Genomic DNA, 24,446 nt, shown 5'->3' with positions numbered 1-24,446 from the left:
AGGGGACATGGGTTCGAGCCCTGGTCCGGGAAGATCCTACATGCTGTGGAGCAACTAAGCCCGTGCACCACAACTACTGAAGCCCATGCACCTAGAGCCCGTGCTCCACAGCAAGAGAAGCCACCGCAATGAGAAGCCCGCACACCTCAACGAAGAGTAGCCCCTGCTCGCTGCAACTAGAGAAAGCCTGCGCACAGCAACGAATACCCAATGCAGCCAAAAAATAAATAAATTTATTAAAAAAAATAAAATGCTCACGTCCCTAATATATTTGCATATAACCTAGGCACATCCTCTTGTATACTTTAAATCATCTCTAGATTACTTACAATAACTAATATGATGTAAATGCTATGAAAATATTTGAAATTAAAGTTTTGCTTTTTTGGTACTTTCTGCAATATTTTTCCCAAATATTTTTGTTCTGAGATCGGTTGACTCCGAGGATGCAGAACCCATGGATACAGAGGGCCCACTTGAGAGCATTAGCTCTCAAGACACAGAAAATAGCATACAGGCCTTGCACTTTGTTTTATTTCCCCATTGCCCAATACAATAATTTTAACACAGTAGGTGTTTAAGAAATAGCAGTCGGCCACTTTGGTATTAGACTATTGGTATTGTATGTCTTTGTGTCTATCAAACTATTAGACTTTCAGGTTGGGCCGATATCTTGCTTCCGAATAGTGGTTCAGTTGTCACCAAAGCAGAACTGTAAAATCACAGTACTATCATGCCTGTGACTGTGAACACAGACATCTCAATTTGAACTCATCTTGAAGCTGTCTACAGCATCACGGTGGCAAGGTTTGATAGGCTGTAGAAAGAGACCAGCAGTGAGCTGCAGGGGAACTAAGACTGTTAATTCAAGGCTGGCAATAACTGGTTGTATAGAAGCCCCCAAATTTCCTGAATTCTGCTCTTATCAAAAACTGAAAAATTTTAACCCAAAATACCTGGATATTCAGAGAAGACATCATTACAAATGCAAATAAACAGGGTTCAGTGTCCTTCTCCTTTGAGGACCAGCACACAGACAGCGGGCACAGCCCTCATCCTCAGGAACCTCAACCTAGTGTGCAGCACCTCGTGTGTACTTGCAGTTTGCTTAAACACCTGAAAATTGTGTCCCTGAGGTTTGCTTTCCTAGTTTCATGTCTTTTGGTGAGACAGTTGTTATACCACCAGGAGGGTAACAGAGACCATCTCCACTTTCTCGTACCTGGACTGCATTGATGCCCGTGTAGGGGTATTTGCACTGAGGATGTGTAATGTCCTCAGCTATTTTAATTAAAGATGGTGCACGTGTGAACGCACGTGTGTGTGCCCACACGTGAACCACCGTGGTAGTGCTCATGGTACCAGAGTGGTGCTGTAAACAAGGCAGGGCACGACCTTGCCACGAAAAGTGCCATCTGACTCTCATATGCAAGCCTTGGGAAAAAAGTTCATACTCACATATAACATAAGTCAAAGTTTTCATATCACCTATGTTCAAGTAAAAGAGCCTAAATAAGAAAGGCAACAAAATAACTTTCTTTTTCAGAAAAATAAGCACAACTCAAAGTAGGTGTTGCTTTTGCCTAAGGCAAATACAAACATTGTCGCTTTCTTAGATGTGTGACCTCCAACAAGGTAACTGTGTCAGAAAAAAATGGAAAGATTTGTCTCACAGGATTATTATAAGGACTGCATGAGCCATTACACGCACAGTGCTTAGCAGAGCACTTGGCACATAGTAGACATTCAATTAAAAGGAACTGCTGTTATTATTATTTATCTCCAGCACTGCTCCCACCCCAGGATGTTTGCATTTTAAAATTGGGTCGTTGGATACTTAATATTGTGACACAATGGAATGAATCCTTAGTGATATAATTTTTAATACTATGATATGGAATTAAAGTAGATAAATTTGTGTGTGATATATTTTAGGTACAAATGAGTAAAAATCAGGGTGACTTCTGTGGTAGGATGCATAACTCTGTGTGTGTGTGTGTGTGTGTGTGTGTGTGTGTTTAGGGGAGAGTACACAACTCCCTATAAATTATACTGTAGATGTCCACCCTAATGTGAGAGATAATCTAGCAAATTCTCTGCCTCTGCTCATCTTGACCCTTCTTAGAATGTCTCCTTTACCAGTCAAAATTGTATGTTTTTCTCACACCCTCTCTTCCACATTTCCCCCTCTCCTCTGATTCCCGTAGTGAGCAAAGAGAACAGGACACCTCATATACCCGTTGGCCCATTGTCTTATGTGTCTGTCTATAACTGTGTCAATCATATTCCAAATTCCAAAAGGTCACCTCTATTATGTCTGTTCACCCAAAGTGTAGTTCGGGGCTGAAAACAGGTAATATTTGTTAACAGTATTCCTATGGAAAAAAGTCAGTTGCTTCAAAAAAATAATCATTTCCCAAAAAAACCTGAGAGGAGCAAGCAAGTGAACTCCTGAAAACAAGATCAGTAAATCGGAGAGAATTTTGCAGGTGACAGTTTTAGTTTCCTGGGAAAGTAAGTTTCTCAATTTGCTCATCCACCATCTTCTTTCTGTGACATAATGAAGAAAAAGAAAAGGGTTAAAGCAAACATGAGAGACTGAATCCTTAAGCATCACAACGATGCCGATTTTTAGAGGGGAGAAGGCAGAGAGGTACTGCTGTCCCAAGAGACTTGGGGGACGTCTGTGAGTAACGCATTAGGCTCTGGAGAAGAGGCTGGCCTGCAAGGGCCTCCAGGAACAGACTCAGAGCTCTTTAATAAGTATTCCAGGGAGTCAGGCTTTCCTGGAAAAAACAAACTAGTGTGAGAAGTCATTACTGTGCAATTTCAGTCTCAAAAATAGCCAAGTATTGTTAAGGCTGCTGTGTGCATGAGAGAAAAAGAAAGCTCTTGTTAATATCTGCCTCAGCTTCCACATTAAAAGAGGAACTACACTGAAAATCTTGCCTGGCAAATACTGCAGAGGTCGTCTGGTTTGTATTATTTGGAATCCCTTTTTGGTCCTTAGAATGACGTAGTTTTGGGGGGATTGTGTCCCTTTTTGTCAAATCGGTCTTGCAATAAAGGACAGCCAGGCGATGGCTCAGCCTCTTTCACTCAGGACTAGAGCTGCGCCTGGCTGTCTATTTCAGCTCTTTATTTGCTTAATTGCCCTGGGAGGCTGGCAGGAACGGTCCCTGCAGCCGTGGCTCTGCTGACTGCAGAGACCCTACCTGGCACTCCAAGTTGATGCGTCAGCATTTTAGGTAGAAATGAATGAAAAATCAATCAGGATGACTGCACTGGTAGCATGCACAACTCTAACCTAGTTTGTCTATAATTTTCAACTATTCACCATAGACCCAAGCAGTGTTTAAGATGGTGAGTCTGTAACAAATGTGCTGCTTCTGTTTAATCAGGCATTTTTGTGTGTGTCCTCTTTTCTATTTAGAACAAGCAAATCTAACCTGCTTAGGAAGCCATATGTAAAATGAATGGATTCAGTTCCGAATTAAACCTGATGACAAATATTCATATGTAGCTGTATCAAACTGTTATTAACTTATACTTCAAATTCAGAGGTTTAAATGTTTTTGAAAAGTCTGTTTATATCCTTGCCACGTCTTTTTGTAACTTGCTATAACTCTCTACATCGAAACTATACTGTTCTAAATAAATTTCTAGATTTACAATTCTGCAAAGATAGAGTTAAACACTGTTTGGACTCTGGCTACATAAGAGAAATTGGAATTGTTCAAAGCTGCAGTCTTCAGCTCCCAAAGACAGCTACAGTAACTTTCTGAGCACATCGGGTTAAATATTTTTACAGACCCATTCTATGATGATAAGGCAGTAATAAGTTGTGCAGCGCAACACTCCAAAGGGTTGCAAATCTCACAAGCCTCTTTGTATGTGATGCTTTCACAGTGAAGAAGATTCTTTGGGCTACAAAGATGAATAGTCTACTTCTTCTGGTGCTGATTTCAGTCTGCTGGGCCGATCATCATTCAGACAACTATACTGTAGATCATGACAGAGTTATTCACATCCAAGGTAAGAAAACACAGCTTCTCTTATAAAAGTCAAATCATTTCAAGTTACTTAGAGTTGAGATGCTTGGTTAGTGTTTCTTAATTTTAGTTCTGCTGCATTGACTTTTCCTTTCAGCGAATTGGTGAACATGCTCCCTGGCTTTTGAATGCTATTTCATTACAGTAGAGTTAAGAATCGGGGGACAATTAAAGTGCATTGGCTTAAGAATGTCCAGCTGCAGGGAGTTGATGCAATTGTTCAAGGCTTTTCAGTTGCTATCTTCTAAGTAGAATGGAGGGTAGAAAGTTTATTTAGAGGCAAGGCAAAAGCGGGGTGGGCGGGGGGAGAAATAGGAAGTAAAACTTAAGATGTAAGGTCATTTTGTTAGAATCATCATTAAGAAAAACATGAAAATGAAAGTCAGACAAGCTAAGGTTCAGGAAAGAGTAACTTACCCTATTAAAAGCTCCTTTGGTAAAGCTTTAGTTCCCATAGACCAATGTATTGCCCTGCATATTTCTTTTCAGCTCAGCTGAATCCTAAGCCTGGGAGCTGTAGCAGGATTTGAGGCTGCAGTACAATGCAGCTATTTCCTCAGCCCCAGCTTCAGATGAGGGACATCCTGCGTTAAGAAAGCTAAGAGACTTAGCTTTCAATGAGACTTAGCTTTCAATGTTGCATTTCAATGCAATAAGAAAAATATAATTCTAAAGGAGCTGGAGCTTCTCTCTTTGCCCTTGTATGCTGAATAATTAAAATAAGAATTACAGGATTTAACAGTTTAAACATATGATGGTATGAATTTTAGATGAACTCAGTTTGGGGACCAGAGGCATTATAAGTTTGCTAAGAGACATAAAACATCAAGTTATAGCTTCAAGGTCAAAAGTGTAGTCTCAGGAAATCGCATCCACTGTTGAAAAGTATGACTTGTGAAGGTCAAATGATAGTGTAGGTCTGGCTGGAAGTATTTTCCTGCATGTATTACAACTACCCAGATAGAATTCTGAATTTGACAATGTCTAGCTATTTTAGGCATTTCTCTTTCAGTTCTCTTTGTTTCTAACAGCTTTACGATTTTCACTGTTGGACCATAAAAAGGAATTACATAATCATAAGTTTTACTATGCAAGCTGCTGACTCAGCTGTTTCCTTTACTATATATAGTAGAATCAAAGCTGTTTCCCAGAGACTTAAGATATTTACACATAGAGATTTCTGATGAGGGAGAACATCCTTTTAACATCAAGTCACAGAAGTTTTAAATCCAATGGAGGATTAACCTTTAGCAATGGTTTCAAGCCATTACTAGACTAGATACCTGTTATTGATGTATAAATCATTTAGTCTAATTTCATGCAGAGTATAAAAATATTATTTTAAAACTATATTAACATTTTAAAAGTTACTCCTGAAGGAAGCCTGTAAGTCAGACTCAAGTTTTCTCAGCAAGGAAAACTTCTGTTGCTCCAGTCTTTCCATTCTCATATACTCTGTTGAAATTTAGTGCAAAGGAATTGCTGACACAAGGTATCAGAATTATCCAGATTATTTGCCTACACTATCCAATTTTTAAAAAAATGACTTGCTAGTCCACTTCATTTTAATTGTAAATTCATGTTCTTAGAAAGTTGCTCTGAGCTTTCAAGTAATAAAACTACAAAAAAAAAAAAAAAAACCAACTACAAGGCCTACATTTTGCTTATGGAAATTAACACTGAAATGTGATTTGGGTCAATATTATGATGCTATGTCCATAGTTGAAATTTTTTAAAAAATCGCTCCAAATACCTGTTCTCATTAGTTTTTATCCAACAAAAAGTTTTCTTTTTACTTTATTATAGCATTCAGATTGAACTTTCATGTTCTCAGCCCTTCAGAGAAACACTTCCAAATGGCCTGCCATAATTTCAGTTGCCTTTTATAACACAAAAATAAACCCATAGCACAGCAGATAATCATTAAAGCAGATAACCTTCATTACTTACATACTGGATTATTTTCTCATATTTAAAACTTTTATTTATCAAACACAGCCCTCCAAAAACAAAACAAAAACATGGCCCAGAAGGAATTTAAGGGAGCTGAAGGCTTCATAAAATTTTATAAGAATTTTGCAATCAAATGATTAAATTAGTAATCTGAATCTCAAATTCCCAAATTGTACTGATAAGCAGTATGAGCTTCTCTCAGTGACAGAAAATTATTCAAAATTCGTGTTACTACAAAAACACCTTTTCTACCTCTCATTTGTAATTAACTTTTCATTTTTGTACCTCAAGTTTCCCAGGCTTAAATAATACCAGGGGAATAATGCACATAATCCTCAAATTCTCCTTGGCTGCCTTGATAAAGATGCTGAACACTTTGTTAGCACGTTCTTAACTCTTATGCATAAGAGTTACCTAATTATTTTTTCTGAAGGCTTCCTCCTTATCTAGTTGTGGGAGACTCTATAGAGATATAGGCAAAAAAAATTTTTTAATCTGGCTTAAAAAAAAAAAGTCAGAATACCAGAGGAAAAAATGGCAAGTATAGATTCCTGGGCAAAGTGTTTCTACTGAAAAGCTTTAGATAAAATTGCACTTGTACTAATTCACTTCCTTTAATTTTTTTATTGAATCAACTTGATTATATAAGAAAGTAAACTACACTTGTCCATGGAGTCTGCTAAAACTTTGCAATCAAAATATCAGCTTCTATATCATATACTGTTCGCAGTGTGGGGGATAGTAATTTCCTCAAATACTTCTACAAGAAGAGATAACTGCTGTTGACATTGTCTCTATAACAATCTCAACTAACGGATTATACTCCTCATTTCATGAGGTGCCTAGTCAAACAACTGCTCAATCCTTTGAAACTTGAGTTCATTAGGAAGAATTTTATATGGAGTACTAAATCACACAAAAGCACAATTTTTAAAATATTTGGATCTGTTCTAAAAACACTCTTTGTAGACTTTCAATTACCAGTAGAAGTTCACAGATGATGAATATACTTTGTAAAATACAACTTTTACGAAGACATTTATATGGACAGCAGAGAAATTTTATGACCATTTGCCTATTAACCAAAATAGCTGCAAAACAATTATAGTTATACTGAATACGTAACCGCCTGATCTTATCCATGTCAGCGATCCAGTGTTTCCTGCCTCTGGCATTCCAAGTGCAGGTCTTCTGATGACAAGTTCAGGAGTTTTTCCCCTAATCCCAGTTACTGGCTTTAGACCTTGGGCAGTTTACTTAATCTCTTCAAGTCTCAGTTATCTGATGTATAGCATTGGGTATAATCACTGTTATTCTATAAAGCTTTGTGAGAATTAAATTAGATAATATATGGAAAAGTGCTTCGTACCCAGAACACAATAAGCACCAGTAGATGATGGTTGTTATCGCCATGTTGATTATTTCTTCACTGTCACGGAAAACTGATTTTTAAATAGAAAAAGGAGCACAAATACTGGTGGGAAAAGGTCATGCTTTTCAAATTCATTTGCTAGCAGAACCATATCATCACCTTAGTTCTAATGAAGTAAACATTTTATAAATTGCCTTCTTTGCCCTCCTTAATTCCAGTTTTAAATTTCTCCAATGGTATTAAACATTATCTGATCACTTTTACTTTCCGTGTAGAAAATGAAGCTTTCCAAACTTAAGTAATATTCCCCTTAATATACTTAGTAGGTGAACACAAATAAGCTACATTAAATTTTTAAAAAGAATAATAAGAGGAAATCTTAAGAGATGAAAACAGTTCCCTTCTTTATAATAAGTAAAACTTACGGTCACTTTTCTCAAAAGATAAAGCAATTAGATTTTTTTAAAGAAAGAGTTGTCAGAAGTTCATCTCTGTGGGTGGCAAAAATAATGGAGATCTAGAATCCCTCGCAGAAGTAGACACTCTCCACTCAATGTGGTTGGTTCCCCCTTCTTGTGCCCCAAACCACTCTTCCATCCTAGCTTAGCATCAGACTGTCAGCTTTGTAACACTCCAGCTATACAGTAGTGCCTGGCACATACTAGGCACTTAATATATGTGCTGAATACATGAATGAGTGCGATGAGACACGTCTAAATTACCACTCTTGTAATGAGCACTTCTCAAGTCCTGTGGCATCCATGGCATTTAGCAACACACATCGTGTGGGCCTACATCGTGTAGGCCTAATGTACGTTAATAGATCACTGCTTTCATTGTGTAATGTTGGCATAAAGTAAATCATAGTTTACAGAATTTAAGAACTTAAAAGGACTTTAATATAGATCATTGAGATCAATACGCCATTGTATAAATGAGGAAATCAAGACCCAGCACTTAAATGTTGCTTGGCCCAGGCTGCATGGCTGATGAGAAGTTTCTCTTGGCTAACCCCCTTCTTCAAATCTGGGATCATTTTTCACCTTCTTTTTTTTTTTTTTTTTGCGGTACGCGGGCCTCTCACTGTTGTGGCCTCTCCTGTTGTGAAGCACAGGCTCCAGACGCGCAGGCTCAGCAGCCATGGCTCATGGGCCCAGCCGCTCCGCGGCATGTGGGATCTTCCCGGACTGGGGCACGAACCCGCATCCCCTGCATTGGCAGGCGGACTCTCAACCACTGCGCCACCAGGGAAGCCCTCACCTTCTTAATGAATGCACCCTGACTACTGTGCTCTTCCCCACCTCTGGCATCCCTATCTACCTCTGATCTTCTTTTCCTTTTCTCTGTAGTCCTGGATATCTACTTTACTTATTTTTATGCAATTGTTTGTGTCCATCTCTGCCACAAGAACATATATCAGCTCCACGAGGGCAGGGATCTTTGTCTGATGTATCCCAGTCACCTAAACTAATACTGGGCACATAGTATAGGTAATCAATACATTTGTTAAATAAATTCAGGGCCAAAATCTAGGAACTTTTCCTAATCAAGTCCTAGTCAGTCTTTCCAAATCTCAGGAAACTTTACAGTTTGTACGATGAGAGGCAGCAGATAAGGAAGAGGATTCTGAGTTTCGATAGCAATTTTTGTTTGGTCATTTTTTATTGCTCCCACACTGCACATAGCGTCTTACAATCCAGGAGAATCCACCAGAGGCAGGATGCAGCAATCCTCCTAATGTGTGCACGAAGCTTTGAAGAGTATTTGATTTACATTTGGTCACTGCAATGCTATCGTGTTCCTTATGTAATATCTGCAGAGTTGGGATCTGGTGGTGCAGAGAGGATCAAAAGGAGTGAAGTGATTTTAATAATGGATGATCATAAACCATCTACAGAACAAAAGTTTAATGGGAGAGCTAGATAAGCATTCTCTCTTCCACTTAAAACTTGTCTGGACTCAGACTCCATGAGTCTGTTTACTAAAAGTTAAATTATAATTTATTTTTTCTTTTCGAGGCAGAGTACACTATCTACAGCTACAAATGCAAAATCCATGAATATCAACTATATTTTCCAAATTGCATTTGGCTAAATGCATACACTGTTAATAATACTATCTAGAAATTATGAGCTATAAAATATTAGAGAATTTCATCATGAAATTATAAAAATTAGCAACATCCTAATTCTAAAATCTCTTCTTAACTTACTATAGGATGTGAAACCGAATATGCTAATAAGAACCTACTGCTTTAAACACAGCCTTATCATTTGATCGGAATAAGAATATCACCATATAAATACAATAAATGAAACCAAAAGAGATGAAGGAAAATGTATATAGGCATATACATACATATGTAAAAATACTGCACGCATACATATATACACTTATTTGGCCTGCTGTAACAGAATACCATAGACTGGGTGGCTCATCAACAATAGAAATTGATTTCTCACAGTTCTGGAGGCTGGGAAGTCCCAGATCATGGTGCTGGCACATTTGGTGTCTGGTGAGAGCTGGCTTCCTAGTTCAGAGATGGCTGTCTTTTCTCTGTGTCCTCACATGGCAGAAGGGGACAAGGGACCGCTCCTGGGTCCCTTATATAAGGGCACTAATTCCATTCATGAGGGCTCCACCCTCATAACCTAATCACCTCCAAAGGCCACACCTCCAAATATCATCACATTGGGAATCAGGTTTCAACATATGAATTTGGGAGGGGGGCACAAATGTGTCATCTACAGTAAGCACCTTAATAGGCATTGGGAATAGAATGATGACCAAAACTCACAGTCTTTGTCTTCATCAAGCTTATGGTCTAGTGAAAGGCAGACATTACTATGAATATAGAACTACTAACTGTGATAACTGCCATTCAATAAAGCAGTTTCTTTAAATTATAGGTATAAGTCAAGCATGGCAATAATTTTCCTCAACTATATAGTTGGTACACTAGGTACACACACACACATATAGTTTATACATTTATACACACATACACAACGGTTATAAATAGAAAAAGCAAGGAATGAAATGCAACTTCGCATTTGCTAGCCCATTGCCCAGTCTTCTGTGCATTTGTGTGTCCTTTTGAAATAATCTACTCATTCGGGCATTTGCTAAACATTGGCCTTCTTTGTGCAAAATACTGAGTTATTCTCTACGGAAGAACAAACCATCTCCTCAGTGAGTTTAATGACAATATTATCAGGGCGACAAAGATGACAAAAAACAATAAAATAAGTGTTATATAGAGGTTGAAATATGAAGAAAAGAATAATTAGTTACCAAACAAAAATATCCTACTATTTAGAATTTTGTATTCATACTCACTTTTTAAACCCATAAAATACACCTTAAGAATATTTCTAAACTTGTTGTAGGGTAGCCTAAAATGCTGAATTCTATGTTATTCTATAATGCATCTATTAAAACAATGAATTTTAGAATATTTCCAGGTATAAAAACCTATATTTAATAATATTTTCAGGTAGCAACAAATTCACACTAACAGCCATTGCGTTCTCTGTTCCATCCTGAGTGCTGAAATTGGCAAATTATGCAGGAAGGCAATGACTGTTTGGAAACTTTCCCAAAGCTTTCCCCCCCCCCCCAGAAAAATCCATTAAATACAGAAGCCTTTTTCTTTGGTTGCAGCTTTGCTGGAACCAATGTTGACTCAGCTAAAGCACTGACCTATAGCTGAATGGATTAATGTTAAAGTAATTTCAACATGCTATATTTCTCTGACTTTCCCAGCTACCAAGAAAGAATAGTTAGATTTCTTTATCGCTTTGGCTCTTTATTTTAAATGGAAAATGGAAACTACTCTTTTAGGAATGTATTTTGGAGTACAAAAATCTACCAAAGTGCTAAGTTAAAATATTTCATTAAGAGGTATCAAAGTGAAAATATCCAGGGGGTGGGAGGGGATCTTTGTTACAGAAATATTTTTATTTCAAAATGAAGACACTGAAAGCATAAGAAATCTAAAAGTTCTATACAAATCACTTCAAAGACATTTTGTGTATTTTGTATTGCTACAATGTAGTAGCAGCACTACATATGTTCTCAAAAATGATTATCAAGTAGTCAGTACAAATTGGAGCCATTTTAATCTTGTTTTAATTAAACACGTTGGTTGCTTGACTTGAGTACTTCCTCGGTAACTAATTACCACATGTATAAACTCTGAGTAGTATGTTTTTACATACTCAAGGATTATGCTGTGAAATGTACTAAAGAATATTCAGCTAAACAAGAATTCTACCTACCTTTCCCACACACTGTCCACTCAAACAAGACAAGGACATTAAGGATAAAAACACAGAAAAACCATAGTCCATCAAGTACAAAATTAACAAAGCAAGTTAGAACAGGGAACATTTACTACAGTCAAGGGCTCAGATTAGGTGAAGGGGGTGGAAAGAAGGGCGAGTCGTCTCTTGTTTCTAAAGAGAGATCGTAAATTTAAAATAGAAACACCACTGAAAACATATCCTTGAAGTGAGGAGACTTCCGCTTCTAGAGGATTCTATTTGAAGTGGTGTTTGTTTGCTTCCTTGCTTTGCCTTGTTCCTGGAAAGCATTGGAAATGACGTTTGTCCGATTGGCTCAGAGTTACTGAATGGTAGGGAAAGGCACAGATGAAACAGGTGAAAGGCATGTAAGTTAAAGACAGGTTTCCTTATAAACTACAGTATGTATTACATACAGTTTTTATTTTCTTAGTTATATGGCTACATTTTTTCACAATGGATTTATGATTATCTGTGACCAATAATATTGCTAGTAAAAAATAATGAACACTCACACAAGGGTTTTTTCCTTTTCTGTTTTTTGCTTTTTTCAAGAATAGGAAAATTCTAAAGTTTTCTTCCCTAGAATAATGTGGGTTATGAACAATTCTTATTTTCTCTTGAAAACTGTCATAAATTATACTGAAAGGTTTTAAATCTCCAGAATTTACATATGATTATTTTATGTTCTCACTTTGCCTTGTTTTTTATCACACAATCATTAACGAAGGGTCTTAATTAGCTTAAAATACTGAAAAGCTGATTGGACGTTAATACTTCATAGAGATGTTTCCATGTAAACGGAATATCTTATTTTAAAAGATGTATGATATAACAGTTATTTATAGGCTGCCCATAATATATTAAAATCAAAGTGTGCTCCAAAACCAAGCTTTGGCCTCTTTTCTTATAACTATTTATTTGGCTTGCATATGTAATTGAATAAATAAAAACAAATGAACATATAAACAATAAATATAAAAGTGTTTTTAAGGGAGAAAATCTTGTGAGAGAGCCCCTAGGGGGCTGTAGGATGAACCCCATAGAGGGGAATTAGGAAGGGCTCTGTAGGCTGAGCTCTGAATAGTGAGCAGAAGCCTGTCACATCAAAAGCCAGGGACAGAGCATTCCAGGTAGAAAGAATGGGAAGTGCAAATTCTCTGAGATGGGAATAAACATGGTATTTTCAAACCAGAGAGAAGCTAAAGGGACTACAGCCTGGCAGTGGAGAGGGTGTGGTTTAAGATGAGACTGGAAGAGGAGGCATGAGTGAGACCATCGTACTTTTTATTTGGTTCAGAGTACAGAGTTCAGATTTTATTCTAAAAGTGCTTGAAAATGGCTAAAAGGTTTTGAGCAAAGGGATGATGTAATATGATTTACATGTACAAAAGACCAGGTGACTACTGGATTATGGTGGGTCAAGAGTAAAAGTGAGGAGACCTTTAGGAGGGTCTTGAGGTAGTTTAGGTGAGAAATCATGGTGGTGTGGCCCACGATGGTAGCAGTGGAGATGGATGGAGATGAACCAATTTGGGAAAAAAAAAAAATGAGGTAGAGATGGCAGCACTTGCTGACAGACTAGACGTAGGGATTAAGGGAAAGGGGCATATCCAACACACCTGCTAGATTTTGGCTTGAACAAATGGACAGATGACGGAGGCATAAAATGAACTGAGGAAGATTGGGAGAAGAACAAGTCTGGGCAGGACAGGAGGACTCAAGTTATTTGTTTGGCATCCAATATATGAGCAGCAGGTCATTGGATTTACTAGTTCGGAGCTCAGGAAAAAGTACACTGCTAGAAAGTTTTGGAATCACCAGCACATCAACATTTATAGCCATGGGACTAGATGAGATCACAGGAGAAGGAGGAAATACAAGCAGAGACAAGGAGATCGCCCGGGTCTGAAATTCAGAAACCCTCAGAATCAACAGGTGGGATAAAGGAGGATTCAAAGGTCACATATTCACTTCCCAGAGTCTAAATCCTGATCTCTGATATGTGGGAATTTTTTTTCCCAGGTAACATTTTTTTTAAATCTAAATTAATCGCAAGTTTTTAAAAATAGGAGATATTCACATTAAAATGTGCATTTCTAGGGAATTCCCTGGTGGTCCAGTGGTTAGGACTCTGCGCTTTCACTGCCAAGAGCGTAAGGGCGGGGGTTTGATCCCCGGTCGGGGAAGTGGAATCCCACAGGCCACGAGGCGCAGCCAAAAAAAAAAAAAAACTGTATTTCTAGCATCTGTTGAAAAATCCAAAGACGGGCTGCTTTTCAGCCTGCATTCCCATTGGACAACATCAGTGGGAACGAGTACTTGCTCCCCGTGAGCATGGAGTGCGCGCACCCAGCAATGGTATGGTCCCTTTCACTCCTTGCGTTCTCAAGACCATGGTGCTCCCTTCATTTTCCCTCAGCCTTGCCCACCTGGGCGTTTGTGTTCGACTTATCTTTCGTTTTGTTTCAGCACTAAACTTAATACTTGACACATTAAAGGCTATCAATTCATGATTGTTGATTCAGAATCAAAAGTTCCCTTTTGCCTCCAGAACTGACTCTGCATAGTACTATCTTGATATCTTTCACACTAAGTGAAGACACTAAGCATACCAATGTATAAAACCAACAGTGTCCTTTCTGCAAATTATGGATAACTTGACCTTATGTTTTACCACAAAGTGGAAATACTCTGAGCAGAGACAAGTAGATCTGAGCCCTCTACCACATAAAAACACATTTCTAATAATTAGGGACTGTGTGGTTAATTACAGCCTAATGAAGAAGAATGACGCATGCTAATGCTTCAGTTTCTCCACACCCTTTGAAAGAAGTCTGTATTACAGTCCTGGAAAGTATGATCCTTCAAAGATTGTCATTTACTATATTAGTAAAACATTCAAATTTTATTTTCTTATAATGTATTCCTTAATTTCTCTATATCTGTGATTTTTTTTTCTAAGACTAAAATAATAGAAATCAAATGCTATTTCTTTACTCATAAATCTTTGATAACATGCACAAGTTTAAATTCTGAAAATTATTAGCAAGAGCAGACAACTCCGAGTTGACAAAGCTAGTATGACTGTCTCAAGTTTGGGGACCAGTTATATTGGACTTAACCAATGGCAATAATACTGATAAATTAATATTAGCATTTAAAACCACTTACTATGTGTGATACACAATAGAAACTTCATTACCTAGGTCATCTCATTTAGCTCTCACCACCACACTACATAAAGGTGGTTATCCTCACTGAGGCTGAGAGAGGGTCTGTAGCTTGCCCCAGGTCGTATGGCTGTTAAGTGGTAAAGCTGAGATTCAAACTCAGGCAGGCTGATTCCTCTGCTCCTGACCCACCAGGAACCATACAGCCTCTATCTAAGCCTTCTCTGAAAAACTTCTGAGTGAAGCAGTGGGTAAAAACGGCTCCCATTTTATTCCATTCAACTGATATAATTATGTTCCAGAAGAAATCAAATCACTATGAAAAAAAGATTTGGTCTCAAGCCTTTGAGAAACTTTTCCTCAGGCTACCATAGTGATTCTGAAGAGCAGTTCAAGGAGCAAGGTGGGGTGACAGCTACCAATACACACATTCCACCTCTACAACCAAACAAAGACTTTCTTTTTTTTTTTTTTTTGCGGTACACGGGCCTCTCACAGTTGTGGCCTCTCCCATTGCCGAGCACAGGCTCTGGATGCACAGGCTCAGTGGCCATGGCTCACGGGCCCAGCCACTCCGCGGCATGTGGGATCTTCCCGGACCGGGGCACGAACCCGTGTCCCCTGCATCGGCAGGCGGACTCTCAACCACTGCACCACCAGGGAAGCCCCCAAAGACTTTCTGGAACCCCCAAGGAAAGGGAGGAGGAAGCAGGAAGAAGCTGGATTAGACACAGGGTGTTTTTTGAAAAGGCTTTAAGGTGGTGGTCCTGAAATGAGCTCCTATTCTATTAAGAACCACTAGATTAGGAAAATCATCATCAGTTGATGAGATGCGAGTTTTCAGGAATCAGTACTTTCTAGGAACTGTCTTCTGAAAGAGCATAGGAAAGAAGAAAATGTCGATGACAGAAGCTGGTTTGCATACCTGGCACAGTTTGGAAACTCAGTAAATGTTTGCTAGTAACAGCCAACATTTACTGGGCACTCAGGGTACCAGGCACTAGGCTAAGCTCTCAGCGTATCACGTCCTTTAACCCTCACAAGAACCCTGCAAAGAAGGTGGCTTAACTCCATTTTACTGATGAGAAAACTGAGCACATAAAGGTTAGGGGACACCAGGTAAGAGGCACAGTCCACATGCTTAACCAATAAACTATAGCTGCTGCGAAAATAGATGAAACAATAATGAATGTGGAAAGACAAAAGCCACAAAGAATTTAGTAGAACAGAGCTAAACACCCTCTTCACACTTTACTTCTTCCTGGTTGAAAAAGATGAAGAAAAAGGAATTAAAAAGAGACAATATTTTTCAAGATAGTAACCCAGTTTCAGGTTTACGTCTCAGAACACAGATTTTTGAACTACGTTCAATGGACGCCCTAGAACTACTTGGAGGCTCTTGATGCCCATTTCCAGCAAAGAAGCTCACCTTTTATATGGCAAAGATCTGTCTAAAGTATCCTCTGGGGAGAAAAGTTTCCACTGTCCCTGAAAAACCCTTCAGGCTCTAAAATAGTGATAGCACTTATCCTTACTTTTTACTATGAAACTTGGATATAATAACATGGCACACACTCATGATCAACATCACCCGAAACAACACTATATGTTGGTGTTGGGCTGTCTCCCATCACAGAATCAATTTACCTCTAAGGCAAGTGTTGGGCTGCACCCCACAGGCCTACAAGCCCTGTACCTGCCCAGCTTCAAGACTGAAGAAAGAGCCCAGAGTCAACAACAGAGACTTCAACAGTTTAATGGATTGGGGAGCTTACACGTCTGAAGCAAGGTCCTGGAGCGACACCCCACTGTGTGTGGCAGAGGGCAGGCAGGACCTGGCTGCAGTCTTAGCTCCCCAGGGAGAGGGGAGGTTACCATTTATAGGGGGAATTGATGTCAGGTTGGTTCATCAGTTACCAGGGAAACCAGAAGAGGAATACACCCCTCACCTCCCCTTTGATAAGCTATCATGGTGGAGCCGTTCTGATCTAAAGCTAGAATAATCATTAGCTGGGACCTGGGGCAACTGTGTAGGAAGGTGAGTCATGAGAGTAGGGAGTAGGTGAAGCAGGCACTGGTCGAGCAGGGGATGTACAGAAAGCAAGAGAACAGCCGTCTTGAGTGGTCTGACCATACAGGAAGGAAGCCGGATGGGGTCAATACCAAAGGGAATGCTCCACAGCACATCACATCAGGTAATGCAGGTCACATACCATTTAAGGAAACTGGAAATACAATTCTAGGTAATCTGGTTCAGCTGTAGATTGATAGGAACAAGCAGGGCACAATGACTATACAGTGTTTAGAGGCAGAGGGTGGAGGGGTGTTGGGAGGAGTATGTTCCTGTAGCCTGTGAGGCCAAAAGACAGGGTCACAGAGGGTGAGAAACAGCAGTAATCACTTTACAGCAAAGAGCAATCTTCACTTACCTTATTTTCAGCTTTGGACTCTTCCTTTATAGTCAAAACTAGAAGACAGTCAATACCTTTGTCGGTGGTATCTTAAAGGAATTGAAAAAACGAGGTAAAATTTTCACGTTTTGAAGACCTGTTTAAATATAACATTATTATTATTAACAGAGCCATAGGTCTTCTCCAGAAATATAATCTCGCAATTATAACAATATACTGCAATTCTGGCTACAAGCTACCAGCTTCTTGTGTGTATTTCTAGAGACACTTTAGGGAAAGTTTTTTGTTTATCTTTGTCAATTAAGTTTTCTGTTCATTTTTGTCAACCATTTTTAATATTTTTATTCCATTTCTACTTAGGGCGTGCACAGGTGATACGTGCACACGGTTCAAAAATTTTTAAATATGGGAGTATACACAGTGAAGATATCCCAGGAGCTCTCGACCCAGACATCTACCTTTCCTTTCCACAGGCTACCATGGTTATTAGTTTCATGGGTTTCTAGTGATTCCTTCAGATATAGTTTATGTAAGTATACATATTTCTTTCCAAGTTACACACATGGTAAGAAGCACACGTATTCTTATATGTCTTCAGGTCAGCATTTGAACTCCAGGTAAAAGCAAAGATGGGCCAGGGATAAATACAACAGGATTTCAAACCCAAGTCAAGTAGTAGAGGGCTGAGGGCAGCCATGGATCCTCCTTAAAGCTTCTTTCCTGCCCTCTTCAGGTCACCCTTCCTGAACTGCTGAGTCATAGAGGAGAGACTCAGAGTCTTTACATTGAGGAACAGCTGGGCAAGAAACTAAAGCTCTGTCTCTGATAAATGAAAAGCCCTCTGAAAGGACAGTAAAGACTAGATGGAGAGAGAGAGGGGCAGAGGGGAGGGGCCTTGTAAACATCTCTGATGCAAAGCTGACAAGACACAGCAGAGTCAAGACCACTGACGGGAGCTTCTGGCTCCCAGCGAGCAACACCGGGAACAATGGGATTTACTCCAGTCTGAAGGAAACAAAACACAGTCGCCCCTCAGTGTCCACTGGAGATTCGTTACAAGACTCAACTCCAATACCAGAATCCTCAGATGCTCAAGTCCCCTGTATAAAATGTTGCGGTATTTGCACCTAGCCTACAGGCATCATCCCTTATAATACCTAAAACAATGTAAATGTTGCTATGTAAATAGCTGTAAATACGATGTAAATGCTATGTAAATACTTAGGCAAGAAGCAAATTGAAGTTTTGCTTTCAGAGCTTTCTGGAATGTCGTTTTCAAACATTTTCCATCTCTGATTGGTTGAATCCCAAATGAGGCACACACAGATACAGAGGGCTGACTGTAATTATAAACAGTTAAAGATTAATGAGTAAGATAATTTTTTCCTAAATTATGTATCCTACTCAAATGTAATGTGTAAGATGAGAGACCAATGTCTAAATTATGTTCTTTCTAAATATTGTGTCTTTAATATGTATCTTTACCTGTTTTTATAAAGTGTTTTCATTTTAGAGCAATATGGTATAAAGCAAGGGCAGGGGTCTATGTCTACTGCCATAGCTGAGCACAGCCTCTGGGAGGCATTCGTCTATTTCAGTCACAGACACTTATCACATGCCAGGCACTATTTTGACGCTGGAGGAACACTATAACAAGACGTGGACTAGGGAGACAGAGTGACTGTTTTCAGTAGACTGTGGTGAGCACAACGAGAAGGACACAATTCCAGCCTGGTTGCTCATCATTGGGCAGGTTGGCTACCCTAAAGGAAGTAACAGCTTCCAGAGTGTTAGTCTTACACATCTCAACCCACCAAAGTGATAACAGATGCCACAAAAATAAGGAACTATCTTTAAAACCTTGTGCAGCATTTTCAAATGACTCATCGTGGAGCTGGTACTTGAGTGTCTGCCTACTAGTTTGGAATGTCAGGGAGGAATTCGCTTTTCGTCTGGAGTGATGGAAAAGTCTGGGAAATAGATGGTGATGGTGGTTGTGATTGCAGATGGCCTCGGCCTGCAGCAGCTTGAAGCAGGATCTCAGGTCCCCGGCCAGAGACTGGAGTCAGGCCAAGGCAGTGAGGACGCTGAATCCTCGCCACTAGACCACCAAGGCCAGTGGCCAGTGACAAGGCCCCTGGCCCGTCGGCTTTGTAGAAATGAACTTCCACAAAGAGGCGTAAAGTAGTGAAACAAGTAAAGTGTTTATTAGGAGGAAAAAGAATATGTGTGAATAGACACACACACACACTTGAAGGACTTCAGAGAGAGACTTGCGCCCTCGTAGTAGTTTGAATCACTTACATGGGGCATTTCTTCTGGGTTTCCTCTGGCCAATCATCTTGCTTTGCCGGGCTCTGAGTCCATCTTTGGTTTGTCTCAGGGTCCTCCCCTGTATGCGTGCGCATCTCTTAGCCAAGACGGATTCTAGCGAAGAGGCCTATGGGTAGGTTGACATCACCTACTATGGGGTGGCACTCCCTCCCTTTTTGACCCGAGGAGCCTTTCTGCACAGGTGTAGTTGGGAAGGTCTCCCTGACCTCAAGAACGAAAAATATGTGGTCTCTGTACCTCTTACCTGGGCAGGCTCAGCTTCTCCTTGCTCCCGCTGTTATCTTCATCTTGAAGTATCTCTCCAGAGGGGACAAACTCCAGCTGCTCAGCCTGTGGCCCATCTATCTCCTGCCTCAGTTGCACAACAATGTGAAAGTAATTAATGCCACTGAATCACACACTTAAAAATGGTTAAAATGGCAAATTTTATGTTATGTGTATTTTACCACAATAAAAAAATCAAATGATGGTGGTAGAATTTTTTCTTGGAAGGGGAGTATTTTTTGTCTTTGTTTAACCATCTTAAATATATTCCTCAGTTCTGTTTGTTTGGGTTCTTTTTACATTTTATTGGTCTAGGAAATCCAAAAGTCTGGAGGCTTCTTCATTATACACCAGTGAGAAAGTAACCAACACCAAGACTGGTTATTTTGTACAATCCAAAAAGTTATTTATTTTTAAAAGACAAACTTTGACCCATAACACCTTTTTTTTTTTTACTTTCTGTCACCTCTATTTCTTTGGCAATGAATTGCCCCCCCAAATGTTTAAACTTTTAATAGAACTAAGAACAATAGGTAATAGTCCAATACCATATTTCTAAATTGTTTTTGTCCTATTGTTTAAAAGATTTCATCTAAATTACAGAGTGATACAAAGATCAGCTTTTCGGTCATGCCATTGCTTTCATCATTTGGTGAAACTGAATGATGTCCTCTGGATTTCACAGCAGACTGTAAAATAATAATGAAGCCCTGCTGTTTCCCCTGGAGACAACTGTGGTCTTTGAAGGCCATCAAATCTTTCATCACTGTCACTGACACTCACTAATAAAAATATGAAATTCCTGTAACTTACAGACTGAACTTTTAAAAAATTCAGTCCCCCTAAAATGAGCACATGTATGCTGCTTGGTTTTCTCTAGTTAATATTTAAAAAAAAAAAAAAAAAAGGATAACCAATACTCATTCTGATGATCAAGGTTTATTTTTATCTTTTGATTTGCTTTACAAGTGCCCTGTTGATTGAACAGTTTTGACTTAAACATTAATTTCAAACCAATCCACATTTTTAACCCAATGATCAGATTACTCTAGACAAGACTGTGCAAAGTTTGCCATCAGCATTATAGGCTCCCTTTGTTCCAGCCCTCTACCCTCTCCCTCTTAGTGTGTTTCCTGGCTGATCCCTATCATGACAACCTGCCATAGGGAGCCAGATACGAACCTTAAGCTCAATGTTCTCATGATGTAGACCTGTCACTCAAACAGCTAAGCCCTGCTAGAGCCTGCAACAGAGCCCAGGGCTCCTGACTCACTGGCCAGTGCTCTTTCCTACATCTTACCTGCTCTGCAACAGGCCACTCCCGCCAGCAATGCTCAATGCTGTATAATCTGCAGTGTTGAGCTTCTAGAAGCAAACAAGCTAATAAAACACATTGTTCTAAAGGCCATGTTGGGGATTTAGGTTAATGAATGTTAATGGCCCTCAGTCACTCAAAGTTACACATTATCCAACTTTCTTAGGGTTCTTTGAATTTCAGCCAGGGCCTCGTGGCATCTACTACCTCAACACCCCAGTTGCCCCAAAAATAAGAATGGTGGAAATTTATACATTCTAGCAGACTTGTTAGAAAAATTATTTTGTGGGAAGCCAATGGGTTTTTGGTGTCTGCTTAGGTCTCAACATTATACCACATAAGTCATCATCTACGCAGAATGCTAGAGTATAAGTAAATAGTACCTAAAAAAAATCATAAGCTTATACTTCTAAAATACTACAAGATGATTTACAGTTAACCTCAGAAAAAAATTAGAAATTTCAGTCTCTTGTACAAGACTTTTGATCTGTGCTTTAACTCTTTAATTTATAAAACACTCAGGCCTTGTGTTCACTCTGGAATACCTTATGATTATGCTAAACCACACAATAATTTCCAGGTTTCCTATATAACACAGGTGGCATTGTATGTATTATTTTACTCCACGTGGTTAAAAACTTTATAAGTAAGTGGAACCATGGAAGGTTAATATATGTCAAAATTATGCTCAATATTAGGCAGTATCATATAGGAGAAATACAGGGGGAAAACTATGCAGTAGGAACAGTTTGGGTCAGCCATTATTTCAAGTGCTTTATGTGCCTATTAGGTCAACTATGCATAGTAGACATTACTTTCCCTAGTTCACATGTAAGGAAATTGGGGCTTAGGGCTTGCACACCTTGCTCAAGGATTCAGAGCTAGCAAATTGAAGAGGTGAGGTTAGAACAAGGTCTCTGACACATCAAAGCCCATGTTCCTAACTACTGGAACTCCCCTTTAGCCCAGCGCATTTGGGCATTAGTTTTGACTTTAAAGTAAAAAGCTTGAGAGAATCATGAAACTGCAACTTTCTGAAGGCCTCATGTCTTGTCTAAACTCAAGTCCCAGCATGGGAAGGCCCAGCTTCAGGCGTCCTCCCAAGGTAGTGAGTAGATCCATGCTCCCTAGGGCCTCAGGCATTGCTGAGCAGACTTATTAAACAGCACCTTTTCCTCCTCCCAGAAAGAAGATACTACAAATATTTAGGTAGAACATGGATGCAGTCCCTGGGGATATTGCAGGGGGAGTATTCTACATAGGGTAGAGTTGGATACCTTTACCTTTTATGTCTTATGATTCTATGGGCCTAAATAAGAAGATAAAGAAGAGAATCTAAAGGAAATGCTTAATGAGCTGGATTTGTGATTCATTTTACTTAAGCCATTATCCTCTCAGTTTATGATCTATTCAAAGTAGGGGCACTGATGGCTTTAAAAGTGGTTCAACTGTTCAGTTTCGGAGGACTGGGGCTGACATAAATGTTCATTTTTTAAATATGAATTTTGATTGCTCTATGATAAAAATAGAACCACTGTCTATTCTTGGACCCTTTATTTTAAAATCTGAATCCTACGTGCACCATTAAATAACTAAGTTTTGAGGTTTGTCTGGGGATGACTTGCTACTCCTCCTGACGACCTGTGTACTATCGTTAACGATTCGTGACCAAGGTTTATTCAGAACCTCCAGCCTAAAGCAGGAAGGGCTGCTTGAAAGACAGCTTTGGCAGCCTTTGAGAGCTGTGTGTGGATGAGGTATGTGTGTCCAGGAATTCTTATATCGCTTTCTCATTTTCAAAGCTTGCACATCCTCAAGAGACCTTGTCAAGGTCAAAAGCGCAACGAGTGAACCAGGGGAAACCCCAGAGAAAGCCAAGATCTGAAAATAACAGCTGGCTCTCCAGAGGCCTGCGGCCGTGCTGACTTGGCAGGCTAGGAATATCATGGTGCTCCCAGGAAGGCAGTAAAGTCCTTGGAGGAGGGAGGAGGGAAGCGAAAGGGCGAGGCGTGGCAAGGCAGAAGCAAAGCGAGAGGATTCTGTAAACCAAGATACAGCAGAAAGTAGGGGCAGCGGGGGGTGGGAGGTGGGGGGGTGTAGAAGGAGATTTAAGGGAATAAAGAAACATAATTATCTGGTTAATTAGAAAATAAATATAACTTTCGATACACTTTTAACACCCAAGGTTTGAGGAATATATTTCAAAATCTGGAGTTTTTTAAAAAGCACTCACTAAAAATACCTTTCTGATGTCTGGCCTTTGTGTGAAAATAATACATACATGTTGCTTGAAATGCTCCAGAACGGCATATCGCAGGTGTATATTTGAATTGAAGCCAGAGATGGGAGGACATTCTAATTCTTTGGCCAGAACAGTACAATGAAAGTTAATCATGTTGCTGTGTACTTTTCCTAGAAATACAATACAGACTTACCGTATTAGAAAGCTCAGCTGGGGAGAGATCAATTTACCTAGCTTGTACGTTTTGGGTTTATATTGATGAAATAGTTATGGTTCCCTGTCACTTCTCTTGGTCTTGTTTCTACGTTTTTGATATTTAACTGTAGAAGAAAAATAAATAGAATTTACGATGACATCTTCAAGCTTCAGATGACTATAGAGTATTATAGCCAATATTTCTCATTGATTATAATGTACATCCTTCCTTTTTTCAGTAGCTTAAAAGACATGACTACCTTGTAGATGCCCTCTAGTTACTAAAGGTACCTTTCTATGTGGTTCAAAGGAGATCACTGCTCAACAATGCAGAGAAGCTTATCGCCAATGCTACTCTTTGTCAGATACCCTGTGTAGGTAGTATATTTCATATTATAAAAAAGTCTAAAAGCATATTAATGGTTCTTTCCTTTTTTTCTCTCTTTTCAATTATAGCAGAAAATGGCCCCCGTCTACTCGTGGAAGCAGAACAAGCCAAGGTGTTCTCACACAGAGGTGGCAATATTACACTGCCATGTAAATTTTACCGAGACCCTACAGCACTTGGCTCAGGAACCCACAAAATCCGAATTAAGTGGACCAAGCTAACTTCAGATTACCTCAAGGAAGTGGATGTTTTTGTTTCCATGGGATACCACAAGAAAACCTATGGAGGCTACCAGGGTAGAGTGTTTCTGAAAGGAGGCAGTGATAATGATGCTTCTCTGGTGATCACAGACCTGACCCTGGAGGATTATGGGAGATACAAGTGCGAGGTGATTGAAGGATTAGAAGATGATACTGCTGTGGTAGCATTAGATTTACAAGGTA

At 39.4% G+C, this 24,446-nt stretch overlaps 1 protein-coding gene across 5 annotated transcripts in view; it reads left to right on the top strand.

Annotated features, from left to right (window-relative positions):
* The window catches only part of HAPLN1 (hyaluronan and proteoglycan link protein 1), a 72,042-nt gene that overhangs the window by 34,120 nt on the left and 13,476 nt on the right, over positions 1–24,446 (top strand). For 2 of the 5 annotated variants that reach the window (XM_030847148.3, XM_060295983.2), the window contains exons 2-3: positions 3,910–4,035; positions 24,072–24,443. In XM_030847148.3, coding sequence (XP_030703008.1) covers positions 3,936–4,035; positions 24,072–24,443 — 472 coding nt within the window. In that variant the 5' untranslated portion in view covers positions 3,910–3,935. Of the gene's footprint in view, positions 1–2,852; positions 2,976–3,227; positions 3,364–3,909; positions 4,036–24,071; positions 24,444–24,446 lie in introns of those variants that run through there. The other 3 variants (XM_060295980.2, XM_060295982.2, XM_060295981.2) reach the window with 3 other exon arrangements.

Source organism: Globicephala melas, chromosome 3, assembly GCF_963455315.2.
Source record: "Globicephala melas chromosome 3, mGloMel1.2, whole genome shotgun sequence".
NCBI classification, from domain to species: Eukaryota; Metazoa; Chordata; class Mammalia; order Artiodactyla; family Delphinidae; genus Globicephala; species Globicephala melas.
The sequence above is the reverse complement of the archived record's forward strand: the minus strand, read 5'-3'. Positions and strand labels throughout refer to the sequence as shown.